The 12,327-nt window shown below is 34.4% G+C and overlaps 1 protein-coding gene across 8 annotated transcripts; it reads left to right on the top strand.

Moving 5' to 3' along the window:
* The first annotated feature begins 3,321 nt into the window (after positions 1 to 3,321).
* On the top strand, positions 3,322 to 11,986 carry LOC129299214 (protein LNK1-like). Of its 8 annotated transcripts, none has more exons than XR_008590515.1 (7): positions 3,351 to 3,825; positions 3,905 to 4,256; positions 7,922 to 8,595; positions 10,097 to 10,242; positions 10,893 to 10,985; positions 11,116 to 11,217; positions 11,677 to 11,986. XR_008590515.1 is itself a non-coding variant. In XM_054937679.1 (6 exons), the coding sequence occupies exons 3-6, from the start codon at positions 8,329 to 8,331 to the stop codon at positions 11,129 to 11,131; spliced, it is 525 nt and encodes a 174-aa protein (XP_054793654.1). In that variant the 5' UTR covers positions 3,350 to 3,825; positions 3,905 to 4,256; positions 7,922 to 8,328; the 3' UTR covers positions 11,132 to 11,218. The 8 variants fall into 8 exon arrangements, 5 of the variants coding, with proteins under 5 accessions (XP_054793650.1, XP_054793654.1, XP_054793652.1 ...); XR_008590514.1 differs by having other exon boundaries at positions 11,113 to 11,217; XR_008590516.1 differs by having other exon boundaries at positions 11,099 to 11,217.
* The last annotated feature ends 341 nt before the right edge of the window (positions 11,987 to 12,327 follow it).

The raw sequence follows: 12,327 nt of genomic DNA, 5'->3' as shown, positions 1-12,327 counted from the left end.
ATTGGTCTTTATCTATGATTAATTTTCTTGAGAGGGAGTTAGCTGTAATTCTCCCTTTTTTTAAATGTAAATTTAACTAGTTGCTTTCATATTTAGATTTTCCAAATTTGGTGAAGATGTTGCTGGTGATGAACATATATGGTGGTATTATCTTTGCATGCTGCCAATAAGATGGCAAAGGTGATGCTACTAGTGGAATTTGACTGTCACGACTCTGACACTGTGCTAAATGCTAATTGTTGTGTTATTGAAATGTTTAGTCTACAAAATGGAAATGAAAGGGAAAGAAAATTAGAATAGAAAAGAGTATTTTGTAGATCGAGAAAAATGATACCTTTACTTTTAGGTTAAAAAACCAATAAAAGGTAATGAGAAATATTAATAGGGACATAGTAGATTTTGTATATCTTGATTTCTGGGGCAATGTCATTTTCAATTGTAAATACCAAATGGGGGATGACTGATGTTGGTATCATTGGGTATTGATGTTCATAATTTTTAGACAAAGTGGAAATGTGGCTTCTGACTGGTATAGGGAAGGCCATATCTTAGTGGTAGGTTTGGATTAAGGAGAATGAAATGGGAACAAAAGCATTTTGATGTTTTCTTTTGTTTTTACTTTAATAAACATTCCCTTCCTTTCTTATCTGCACTCTCCTTATTCATGCATTCTATGGAAAAATGTGTTAGTTTTAAATATATACAAAAAGAAAATATTGAGATCAAAACTTTCCATTGTGCAAGAATTATGAGTTACAAACACTCACACTTATCATGTCTTTGATTTTGAATGCAAATTTTAAACAGCATTGTAGCTTGGAATGTGTTTCCTTTCAAATTAAACCAAGCAGTTTGTTTCTTAGTTGATTGTTTAAAATTCGGACATTAATTATCTTATCTTATTATTGTTATATTTTGTGATTAAGTGATAGAGAAGCGCCTTTCCTGATGAATGTTCCGAAGGAAACATGACCTTAGACCAACTAGTTGATGTGTATTCAGTGGTGGATAGAGGATCTAGAAGGAATGTCAAACTTTTGCTCATACGAGGTATTTAGTATTGCAGTTCAATTATGATGTCCAGAATTTAGTTGGAATAATGAAATACTATCTAATCTTTGTATGAAGTATGTGTTTTCATTTGACTATTTCTGTGTTTAATTTCCATTTTCTCCACAATACTATTTGGTCAATTCCATTGTTTATAAAACTACAATTGTCATGATTGATTAAGACACTTGCTTGGGGTTACTAGGTTTGAACATGATAAAAAGCTATTCATAATTAAATTTATATATTTTTAATTTTGATGTTATATATAATAAGTAGGAAAATAGGAAAAATACAATGGTTGGTCTCTGTACTTTTAGCATGTTTTTGTTATTAGTCTCTATAATTTTGTCCTTTTGCTCTGAGTACCTTAAGCTTGACCCATCTATAACATTAATCCTGTTGTTTTAAATATGACCATTGATCGTTATTTTTCGTTAATCTTTTTGTTAGAGTTTATTTTTTCTTCGTGTTGTTGGCACAATCATTGTGTTGTTTGAGTTCATCTTCATTGCTCTGTCTTTGTGATTGCATTGCTTTTGTCTGTGCTGACACGAGATTTGTCCTATTGAGTTTTTCTATTGAGAAGGATTATTGAGCTTTCTAATTGTTGCAAGGTATAATATGGATGGGAGAATGAGAGTAGTGATAGTGAAGGGGAGGATAGTGGAAGTATTATGGTCTTTATGGGCATTTTTAAAACTATAAGGACTAAAGTTGTAGATGGATCAGCCTTAAGGGACTAGGACCAACACAGAAAAAAATAATAAAAACATAAAATGTAGAGACTAATGACGAGAAAACACGCTAATAGTATAGAGACCAACAATTGTATTTCCCTAATAAATATTTGTAAGAAACATAAATCTATGAATTAGAAATTTCATAACTCATTCAAATTTAAACAAGTTAATATCCATCCATAATCAAAAATTAAATTCAAAATAAGCAAGTAGTAATCAATAATCATAGTATTCATTAAGCATGTTGTTGTTAATAAATTTGTACGAGAATAATATTTATGTAACATATGAATATAGTAAGAAAAAGTTTTTACCCTAACAATTAATGTAACTTTGTATGAAACAATCGAAAAAATTAAAGTAAAAGTCTGAACCAGCCAAGTCCAAGATGATTGGGTCTGTAAAGGTTTTGAACTGGTTGAAACATCGATTTATCAATTTTTTTGGTTGAACTGACTGTTTTGGTTTTATTTTGATGACAATGGTTAATTCATCTATATAAATATATAGAAATTGACGTACAATGATGATTTCCTTGAATTTCATGTTGATCGCACATTCAAAGCTATAAACATAATATTTGTCTAAGATCTCTATTCAAGCATGATTTGTGAGGGCGAAATAACCTTGGGGAAGGAAGAAGCGGTTTGAGGATGTCTTTTAATTGGGAAAGTATTCTTTCGTTTATGCCCGACAATGTATTTTTCAGAACACCAGTAACATGTCTGTTTTTTTTATACCCGTGTCCTTCCTCGGAAGTTGCTTCAGTGATTTATGGCTAAGGAACCCTGTTTTGCTTCTGGAAGTGGTTTCCTTTTTATTCAAAAATCAAAGGGGAATGAATACTTAAATTGTAAAGAGGTTAAAAGAATACTAGAGATTGTGTCTTAGCAGATGGTGATGAGAAAGTATCGTTTGGCGTTATGGTGGCATTGTAAATTATTAGAACATAGGCTCTCAATAGCCCATCACTAAATTTTGAAGCTCTTGAGCTGAAGTTTCTTGCGACTTGGTGAAATACTTAGTATTATCCAATGTGCTGAGTTTAAAATCATACTAGTGGCTGCTATTTTAGGCAAGGTAGAAGCTTATGGTCAAATCTTTAGATGGATCAAGTTCAGCCATATAATTTTCAATTTTCTGCTGGTATTTGCTCATATAGAAGTTTGCTTATGGTTCATCCATATCAACATTGTGTGCTCCTTTAACGCTTCCTCAAACCATTCGTGCCTTGATGTACCTCAGCCAAGCCACTACCGTGATTTCCTTCATATGAATTTTGGGGGAGATATTGAAATTATGACCACTTGGTATTAGTGGCTTTGAAGAACTATAACAACCTAGGAGCTTATCTGTCAAGTGAAGGCCTATAAATTTCTTCGATATAATATTTAACATTAACCATTCAATGTTTGGATTCTTAATAGTTTAAGCATTTAGGATGCCAGGTTGTTGTAAGTAATTTTTTAAATATTTGTTTTTGTCCTTGTGATATTACAGCTGAAGATAATGTGTGGATGAATTGGTGAGAATGATGATCATATAGTGCCCCATGCTGGTGATGAACGTAAGGAACAGTTTGCAATACAGGGCAATAGCTGCAAGAAACCCTTCCAAGAATTCCATAATAGTAAAGTGCTGAAAATGTTACTAGCCACACTACTCATGATAAGGAGAAATTATGCTTAATGTCTCCGAAGGAAAAAGATGTTGGAAAAGGATTCATGGTCTCAAACACCTGAAGGTGTGTTTCCTTCATGCACTTACTGAGACAAGTGAAGAGGTGAAAAGACTAGCATCAGATGATACAGGGATGTCTGATCGATGTGTCAAGAGCAGCAATATGGATTCTAATGGTAGTGAGTTTTGTGCTGATGATACTATTTTGGGAGACAAGCATGTAGTAGAAGATGATTAGCGTGTGTCAATATCCGATCAACCACACATCACAAACTGACAATGAACTAAGTTTTCTTGATAATGATGGGTGGCTTGATATTGGAAACTTTGAAGATGTTGACCGGATGTTTAGGTAGTGATTTCTCCTACTTGACTGAAGTTTTAGTTTTATCACCTTTGCCTCTGTTTGAGTGTCACTTTTAAAATTGCAGAAGTTGGGACTCAACATTTGGAATGGAGACTCTTAATAACGAAGAAGAGAGTTTCCGCTGGCTCCCATCTTCACACAGCACGGAAGAATCTAATGAAGCATTGAAGTCTGACTTCGAATTTTCATGTGCTGAAGCAGGTCCAATGAAAATTATGTCAGATTATAAAATTGATTCCAAACCAGATATTGAAGGTCCGCCAATTGCTGATTTCAACGAAAAGCCATCTCCTGTTGATAGAAGATTGAGATGTCAAATTGATGTTGATGATGATGCTGTCCCTGGCCAATTATCAATGTTAAATGAACTAGACATGAATTCTGGTTATACAAATAACTTGAGGTTCAAAGATAAGGTTGGTGCAAATTCATTTTTATTTCCTGTTTTCTGAATTCTAGTAGTTACTTAACTAGACATGTGGGTCCTGCACAATTCTTAAAAGGGATTAAAAGTAATGATTTTGGCACATGCCCCTGATATGGCGATAATTGTTACCAAAAGTGAAATAAATCATTGAGATCTTGAGAATACAAGTATTTTACAAAGTATCTTTTTTTTTTTTTTTGCCAGATGTATTTTACAAAGTAAGGGGGAAGAACTGATTGTGCTTGATATCTCAGTAGTCCATGTTGGTATTTGTTATGTATTGCATTATAGTTCATTTGAGAATATTCATCCATCCAATGAGTTTTTTGGTCTATGCATTCTAATAATACCATCAACAATAACGACAACAACACAGCCTTTATTCTATAGATGGGGTTAGCTATATGAATTGCAAGACGCTATTGTGCTCTATCATTTACCAAGCTTTTAAAAATATTATTAATTAAGAGATGACGTTCAACAACTTTCAAGAATGTTCTCTTAGGCCTTCCTTTATTCCTCTTAACAGGGTTCAAATTAAATGTTTCAGTCTTCTCACTGGTGCCTCCCGTCATCTTTTTTTTGTATATGTCAAACCATCTCAAATGATTTTTTTTTTCATTTTTTCTTCAATAGTGCTACCTTCATTTTTTCACATACGTGCTCATTCGAATTTTATTTTTACGTGTATGTCCGCACATTCATCATAACATTCTCATCTCTGCTACTCTAACTTTATACTCTTGCTATTCCATTAGAGCCAAGCATTTAATATTATATAACACAGCCGGTCTGATAGCAGTATGATAAAACTTCCCTTAAGTTTATTAGGCACCTTACGGTTGTTTACTCTTTGCTTGTCCCATTAGAGCCAAGCTTTAAATATTATATAACCAGCCGGTCTGATAGCATACGATAGAACTAAACTTCCCTTAAGTTTATTAGGCATCTTACGGTTTGTTATAACTAACTCCTTTAAGCTTCTCTCCATAAATCACTCAAAGCTCAGCTTGAATCCTATGTGAAATATCTTCACTAATTTCGCATTAGTTTTAAATAGGCTCTCAAATTCGAAATTTTTTCACTTGAGTATAATTTTGATCTTTTAATTTTACTTTCAAATTATTGTTGACTAGTTTTTTATCAAAATTACAATGTAAATATTCTGTCTTACTCCTACTTAGACGAAAACTTTTTCATTAATTTTCTTAGTAAATAAATCGCTCTGTAGTCATTTTACCTGGTATAAAACTAAATTGATTCTTGAAAATACTTGTCGCCAATCTCAATCTATGCTCAATTACTTTTTTTAACATTTCATTCATTGTGTGGTTCATGGTTTAATCCTCTATAGTTAGTATAATTTTGAATATTCCCTTTATTTTATAAATAGGAATTAATGTACTTCTTTCTTTTAGTCATCAGGCATTTTTTTGAATCGTAAAATCACATTAAAGAACTTAGTTAACCATCTCACCCCTTCTTCACTGAAAATTTTCACACTTCAATAGATATACAATTAAGTTTGTTGGCTCTACCATTTGCCATTTTTTAAAGAGCTTCCTTTATCTCCTTATCACGTATATTGGATAAAATGGCAAATTTTGTTTTCCTTCATGAGTTACTAAATCCTCCAAGTTATTAGATGAACCCTCTCCATCATTGAAAAGTTTGGAAAAGTAAGTCTCCTATCTATTTTTAATTTCATCAGCTATAACTAAAATTCTTCTTTTTCATTCTTTATACATCGGACCTATTTTAGATTGCTTGATTTTCTTTCTTTACTTTAACAATCTTATAATATTTCGTTCTCCTTCCTTTGTCTTAAGGCTCTTATAAAATTTTTCAAAAGTTTTAGAACAACTTCACTCACAGCTCTCTTAGTTTCCATCTTAGTTATACAGTACCTTTCTCAATTTTTCATTGTTATACAAATGTATAGCTTAAAAAAATTGTTCTTATGTTTGATTTTGTCCTATACACTATTATTTCACACACCAAAACTCCTTATCTCTCGAACCAAAACTTTTTGATTCTTCCAAAACTATTTTTATAACCTCCCTTATCTTTTTAGCCATATTCTCCTACAAGATGTTAGCACTTCCTTTAGATTCCTAAATTCTTTTATCCAAAAGATTTCGTTTGAAAATATCTTGCTTCTCACCTTTTAATTGCCACAACCTAATCTTTGGCACTATTACTTGTCAACGTTTATGAGTTTTACTCATAATACACATATCAAGAACAAAGACCCTGTGTTGTGTCGTTACAAGCATCTCAGGAATTACCTTGCAATTTTTCCAGAGTTTTCTTCTATCCGTATTCCTAACTAAAAAGAAAATTAATCTGTGATTTGAAGCTTTACTTTTGTAAGTGATGAGATGCTCATCTTTTTCTTGAAACAACTGTTGGCAATTTAAAATCATATGCCAACGAGAAATCAAAAAGAGTTTGCTCTTTATTGTTTAGCTCTCCAAAACAAACCACCATGCACCTTCGCATATTAACCAGTCTCTCTCTCCCAACATGCCCATTAAAGTCTCCTCCAATAAAAATCTTTTCACTCTCGTGATTTTTGTTGAATGAACTCCTTTAAATTCTCCCAAAATAATTCTTTAATACTGGCTTCTATCCAATTTGAGGCACATAAGCGCTAACAATATTAACAGTTCCACGTCCAACTATCATTTTTAAGGAAATAATTCTGTCTTCAATTCTACTAACTTTACAATGTTCTTCTTCCACTCCTTATCAATAATGATGCCTATCCTACTCATTAATGTGTGCTTTTTTCCTGTATATCAAAGTTTGAAACCTTGAATATCTTAGCTTCTTCTCCACGCCATTTTATTTCTTGCAAGCATAGGAAATTATTTTTCTTGAATCATAACCCCTACAACCTCTATAGATTTACAATTCAATATCCCAACATTCCAAGTACCAAATCTAATCTTGCTCTCATGGACTAACTATTTTAGTTGCGCACGTCTAGAATGATGCGATAGCCCTTACTCATTGAACATTATATCCAGGTGCCGATGCAGCGGCTCTAACTTATCACTGTACTCGAGCCATGCAGCGCGTTACTTATTGGCAACGACCTAGCATTAGCATTATAATGTCTATTGTCCATGTTCATGATAGTTAAAGTTTCATGTTGGCTGTTGATAGCCTAACACAACCCTCTTCCTTTATGTGGGTTTGGGATCGGCTATAAACATAGGCAGAATTATTCTAATAATACCATCATCGTATGAAATTCTAAATCAACAGCAGTTTCTAACTTATTCAGTCTTTTATGTATTTGATGAGACGGGATCTATGATAACTGGAATTTTAATCCTGATTGGAACTATAATTGGTAGGGTGTCATGAAGGGAAATTAAGCAATAACACTCCTTCTGCTCTGTGCTTATATCATTTCATATTTTTGGCATTTGTGCTGTGGCAACTGGCAATGTGAAAAGTGAGCTTGATCTTCTGTAATATGAAAAAAAAAAAATTGATCCTTTTTCTTTTAGTGTTTTGTTAAATTTATCTGGTTTGCAGTGTAGATTTTTTTAGCTGTGATCGTGTCTGAATACCTGGTCAGCTTAATTTGAGCAATCCTCAGTGTTATTACTAGTCTCTTGATTTGTATCTCATGAATCATAGATGCAAAGGAAGCTGTCCAAGGCATCTGAAGGAATAATAAAAGATGACTGCCTGGAAAATGGTGATTCTTTCATCAATTTCCTCCTCCGGCTCAATATGGAGATGTGAACAAGCCAGTGAAGCCTCTTCCAGTAGGGTTAATTCTTATGCTTGCACCCTGCAACATAAACGAAACCTTAATTCAGGCACACAGACAGAAGTTCCCCTGAAAGTTCCAGACTATAATAATGGACCAAATCACACTTTTCTCCTTCCAATTTCACCTGGATCCAGATCTGATCTTGAAGGCAATCCATCTCCTCTAAAAGTATCATCATCTGCATCAAACATGGCCAGTATTCATGGTCATTCCACGCAAGGTGCTTCCTTAAAAACAATTGAAAAGGGAGAAAAGTTATTCCACAGCTATGATGCACTGGCACTATCTAAGAGTTCAAAAAAGGGAAATATGGTGGACTGTAGTACCATTTAGCAGTCCAGGTTCAGCTCAACAGCAATTGCACCAGTTTGAAAATGAGAATGAAGGTCATAGTGTAGTGGGAGCAGTTAGCATAGGATTTTCGCCGGAAATAGACTCATCAAATGTGCAGGAAAGTTCATCCATGAGCTCTGCACTGGAGGAAATCTCCCTTGAAGCCACTAGCTTTCGTCAGCTACAACTGGTCATGGATCAGGTACTGAAATTTATGAACATGCTTTGCACTTAAATCTAATTTTGCTCAACCGTTTAAATGTTGTAAATATGAATTCATGAAATTCTTATGTTGGGCTGTTAACTTCTACAGTATTTTAATGATTCAGGATCAATAAGATGTGTTATAGGTGATCAAGGGGGAAAAGAAGGATGGGGGCTCTAAATATGGTTTTCTTAATTTCATCTCACGCTGGTGAACTTCCCTTCTAAGCGGGCTGTAAATTTGGACAATAAGTGTTGTCGTTAGAATTGTTAAGTTGAAGATAAAGGATCATATCATATCAGAAAAAGGGGTAAAGGATAAAAGAGAAAGAATCACAACAAACCTTGTATCTTTAAAATTTAAACCTGTGTGAAGATGAACATCAATTTAGACAACATGTAGTCAACTTATATAGTCGGCCTCAATTTGCTGTAGCGCATGGTTGTTCCCAGAACAAGTATTTGATGAGCACATGTTTAAATTTATTGTTGCAAAATCTCACCAAAACCTTGAGTTTGTAGCTTATAAGATCTCATGTCTACTCAAAATCACAATGCTTTGCATGAAAATCAAGGAGACAAACCTTTAACTCAACGGATTGACTCCTCTCTGGGATTCATCACTTTTGAAGTCGAGTGGCACGAGGTTGAATTCCAGTCGTAGAATTTTTTGATGATAGGTGTTTGAGGTTGGGATTGTTGTCTTCATTTTGAGGACCAGCCAATGCACTCATTGTAGCATAGCAGAAGCCTTGATGCAATTGAACGTGAAGCACTGCATAAGTTACTGATCTTTAAGACACCATAATGCATTGGAGTTACTTTTTCCTTTAGATTCATTACTTTGGCTTCTTTACTTTAGTGACAAATCGGAGATGAGGTCTCAATTCCTAGGTTGTTAAGGGACTGCTCTCCTTGATGAGATGTGGTGTAACTGGGATCTCAATTGGATTTTTTCTCTGCAGACCATTTGTGTGACATGGAAAACACTAGGCAGATTATGTTGGTAGATCATCCATGTACAAATGAGGGTGGCATGTTAATTTTTCTAGTCAGTGTGCTTACTCACCTTGATATTAATAGGTTTAGAATTGGAGTTGAATTGTTACGTTGGAAATTCCTTACAGGATTGCAGTGAAAAAGCTTTGGGAACAGAAATATAGACATTTTAGGCAAAAATTTCTCTGCAGCAAGCTTTTCCTCCTGACAGAAGCAAGCTAATTAAAACAACTATTTTCTGATCACTATGCAATCTGGTTTAAATATGGTGTTTTGCTTTGCATAATTTATTCTAAAAGGGTGTGCTTCAGTTTACATAGTTTTAGTCTTGATGATATACATTAAGAGAGTTTTCCTTACATTTTGTTAAAGCAAAAAAATTAGGATAGTACTTCATGTTGCAGTGCCAATCAGGTTGTTGGCTACGTCAGAATCACTGATATTAACTTACCAATTTGTTGACCATATTCTTGTACATGACAAAATTTGCTTGAGTGCAGTTGGATATTAGAACCAAAATGTGCCTAAGAGATAGTTTGTATCGCTTGGCTAAGAGTGCTGAACAAAGACATGCTTGTGCAAACACAAGTGGTAGCGTTGGAGAAGGTGTTGAAGCTTGCAAAGCTATGGTGCAGAACCCAAGCAGGTAGTTTCTTAAGTCTTCTTGTCTACTCGGGTCAATATTCCTCTATTAGAGAACCAGCACGATGGTTAGAACACTGATGCACATAATTACCAGTTATGGTAGTTTAGCTTGATTTGCTGGATTTCCTCTTTATGCTTCTCTGGCACCTGAGATTCGTTTAAAATGTAGCATTTAAATTTCAAATTGCACACTAATAATGTTTTAAAATCTTAATAAAATGGAGTATGACACGTATGAGATTGAGGAAGGACAATGTCACGAGTAAAATGTCAGGTGTTGGATTATTTCAATGATGCCACTCTATATACATAACTTTTTTGGTGATGTAGGAGTAGTCTCCGCTGACAGCAAAATCTAGTCTTCTTTGGGGTATTGAGGGCAAAGAGTGTACCCCTCTCAACTCGATTTATGATAGTGTGAGATTTGGTATATATAACTTTGTTTAGAAGTATATTTACTAATCATGATACATTGGGAAATAAAATTTTCTCAAGAGAAGGGACAGAAAAGGCACAATCACATTTTTGATCTGGGAGGAAGCTTGTACGTAGTTTGCTGCATGCTTTTCCCTAGTTTGCTTGGATATCCATTGGTATTTAAATGTTGATTGAATACCCTTTCCGCCAAGTCTAACACATAGCTCTATGCAGGTGTACTGGACTTATGGATTTGGAAGCTGACACCAATCCCATTGATCGGTCTATAGCACACTTACTGTTTCACAGGCCCTCTGACCTATCTAGGTTGCCTCTTGACGATCCTTACCTTTGAAAACTAATGTTATGGTAATTCATGTGTATTAAGTGTTTCAATAAGGTGCATATTTGTTATTGGCTGCTGCTAGTCTCATTTCCAGGGTTTGATTAACAGCAGATGCATCCGTCAGTGACCAATCGACCGGTGGGGACTGAGAATCAGAAGAAGCTATTAATGGAGCGGATCAAAAAACTTTCGGAGGTTAATGCCTACAGAAAAGTGAGATTAGTGTTATCATTATTGTGGTGCATAGCGTCTTATTTAATGTCATTATAAATGAGATGTGCTGGCATACTTGGATGCCTTTTTATGTGTTATTTTTTCGCGTGCTGTACTGTAGATGTTGTACAAACCATCCAAATACTTGGATGCCTTGTTAACTTCTTTACTGAGATCAAAGACATTAGTTTAAAATTAGTTAATTATCAATAAATTTTATAACTTCTAGAATTAGCCTTCATTGTTTAAGCTGACTGAAAGAGATTAGGGCATATTTGGAATTGAGTCAAATATTTCATTAGATTTTGTAAAAGGTCTCAAATCAAAGACCCATGGAAGAGACTTATATGTAGGGGTATCATGTAAGCTGCTTCAGCTGCCTCATATATTGCACCAGATTTCTCCCCTTAGCTAGGCTGCTGTTATTTTGTTTCGCTAATCAAGTGGACGTTATTGCAGGAACAAATATTCTTGGGGATCACACAAATGACTGTTCCCCTGATGGTTTGACAGGTTTCATTCATATTTTTTTTTGTGTTCCATTTTTACGCACGTTTGTGGCAACTTGGGTTTTATTCTTCCTATAGTTTTAGGATCATCAAAACATGTTATTCCTGAGGAACTCACTGCTCTTGAGCAAGATGCATGGGGGAACTCAAACCTTGCCATGTGTTCTTCATGTTCTGCATTTTGTCCCAATGCTAAGTTTACCTGTCCAAGTGTATGACTTCTGGTATATATTTTGCTGCGTCATTTTTTTAGTTCGTAACCATAATCTGTGTTAACATGATATCTATTATCAGCAAATGCTTTTAATTTAGGGTCAATTGGAGAAACTGAAAGTGTAATTAATTATGACATGTAATATCAGTGCGTGATTAGATTGTTGTAATCTGTGTGTCATGGAGGCAAACAAACATCGTGACTATCAATGAAATCAAGGGAGAATTATATATAGGTCCCAAATATGAAATTAATTACCCTTCGATCCTAGTCACCTGTAAATGGGACTGGGGAAATAATTTTTTTTTTTTTCATTAGGGATTGGAACTTTACTGTAATTCTTCCAAAAATAATTTCACTCATGGTCAAATATGAAGTTATGCCTTT

The sequence above is a fragment of the Prosopis cineraria genome, unplaced genomic scaffold, assembly GCF_029017545.1.
Source record: "Prosopis cineraria cultivar Desert tree isolate PC_DT_omini unplaced genomic scaffold, ASM2901754v1 PC1082, whole genome shotgun sequence".
Taxonomy (NCBI): domain Eukaryota; kingdom Viridiplantae; phylum Streptophyta; class Magnoliopsida; order Fabales; family Fabaceae; genus Prosopis; species Prosopis cineraria.
The sequence above is the reverse complement of the archived record's forward strand: the minus strand, read 5'-3'. Positions and strand labels throughout refer to the sequence as shown.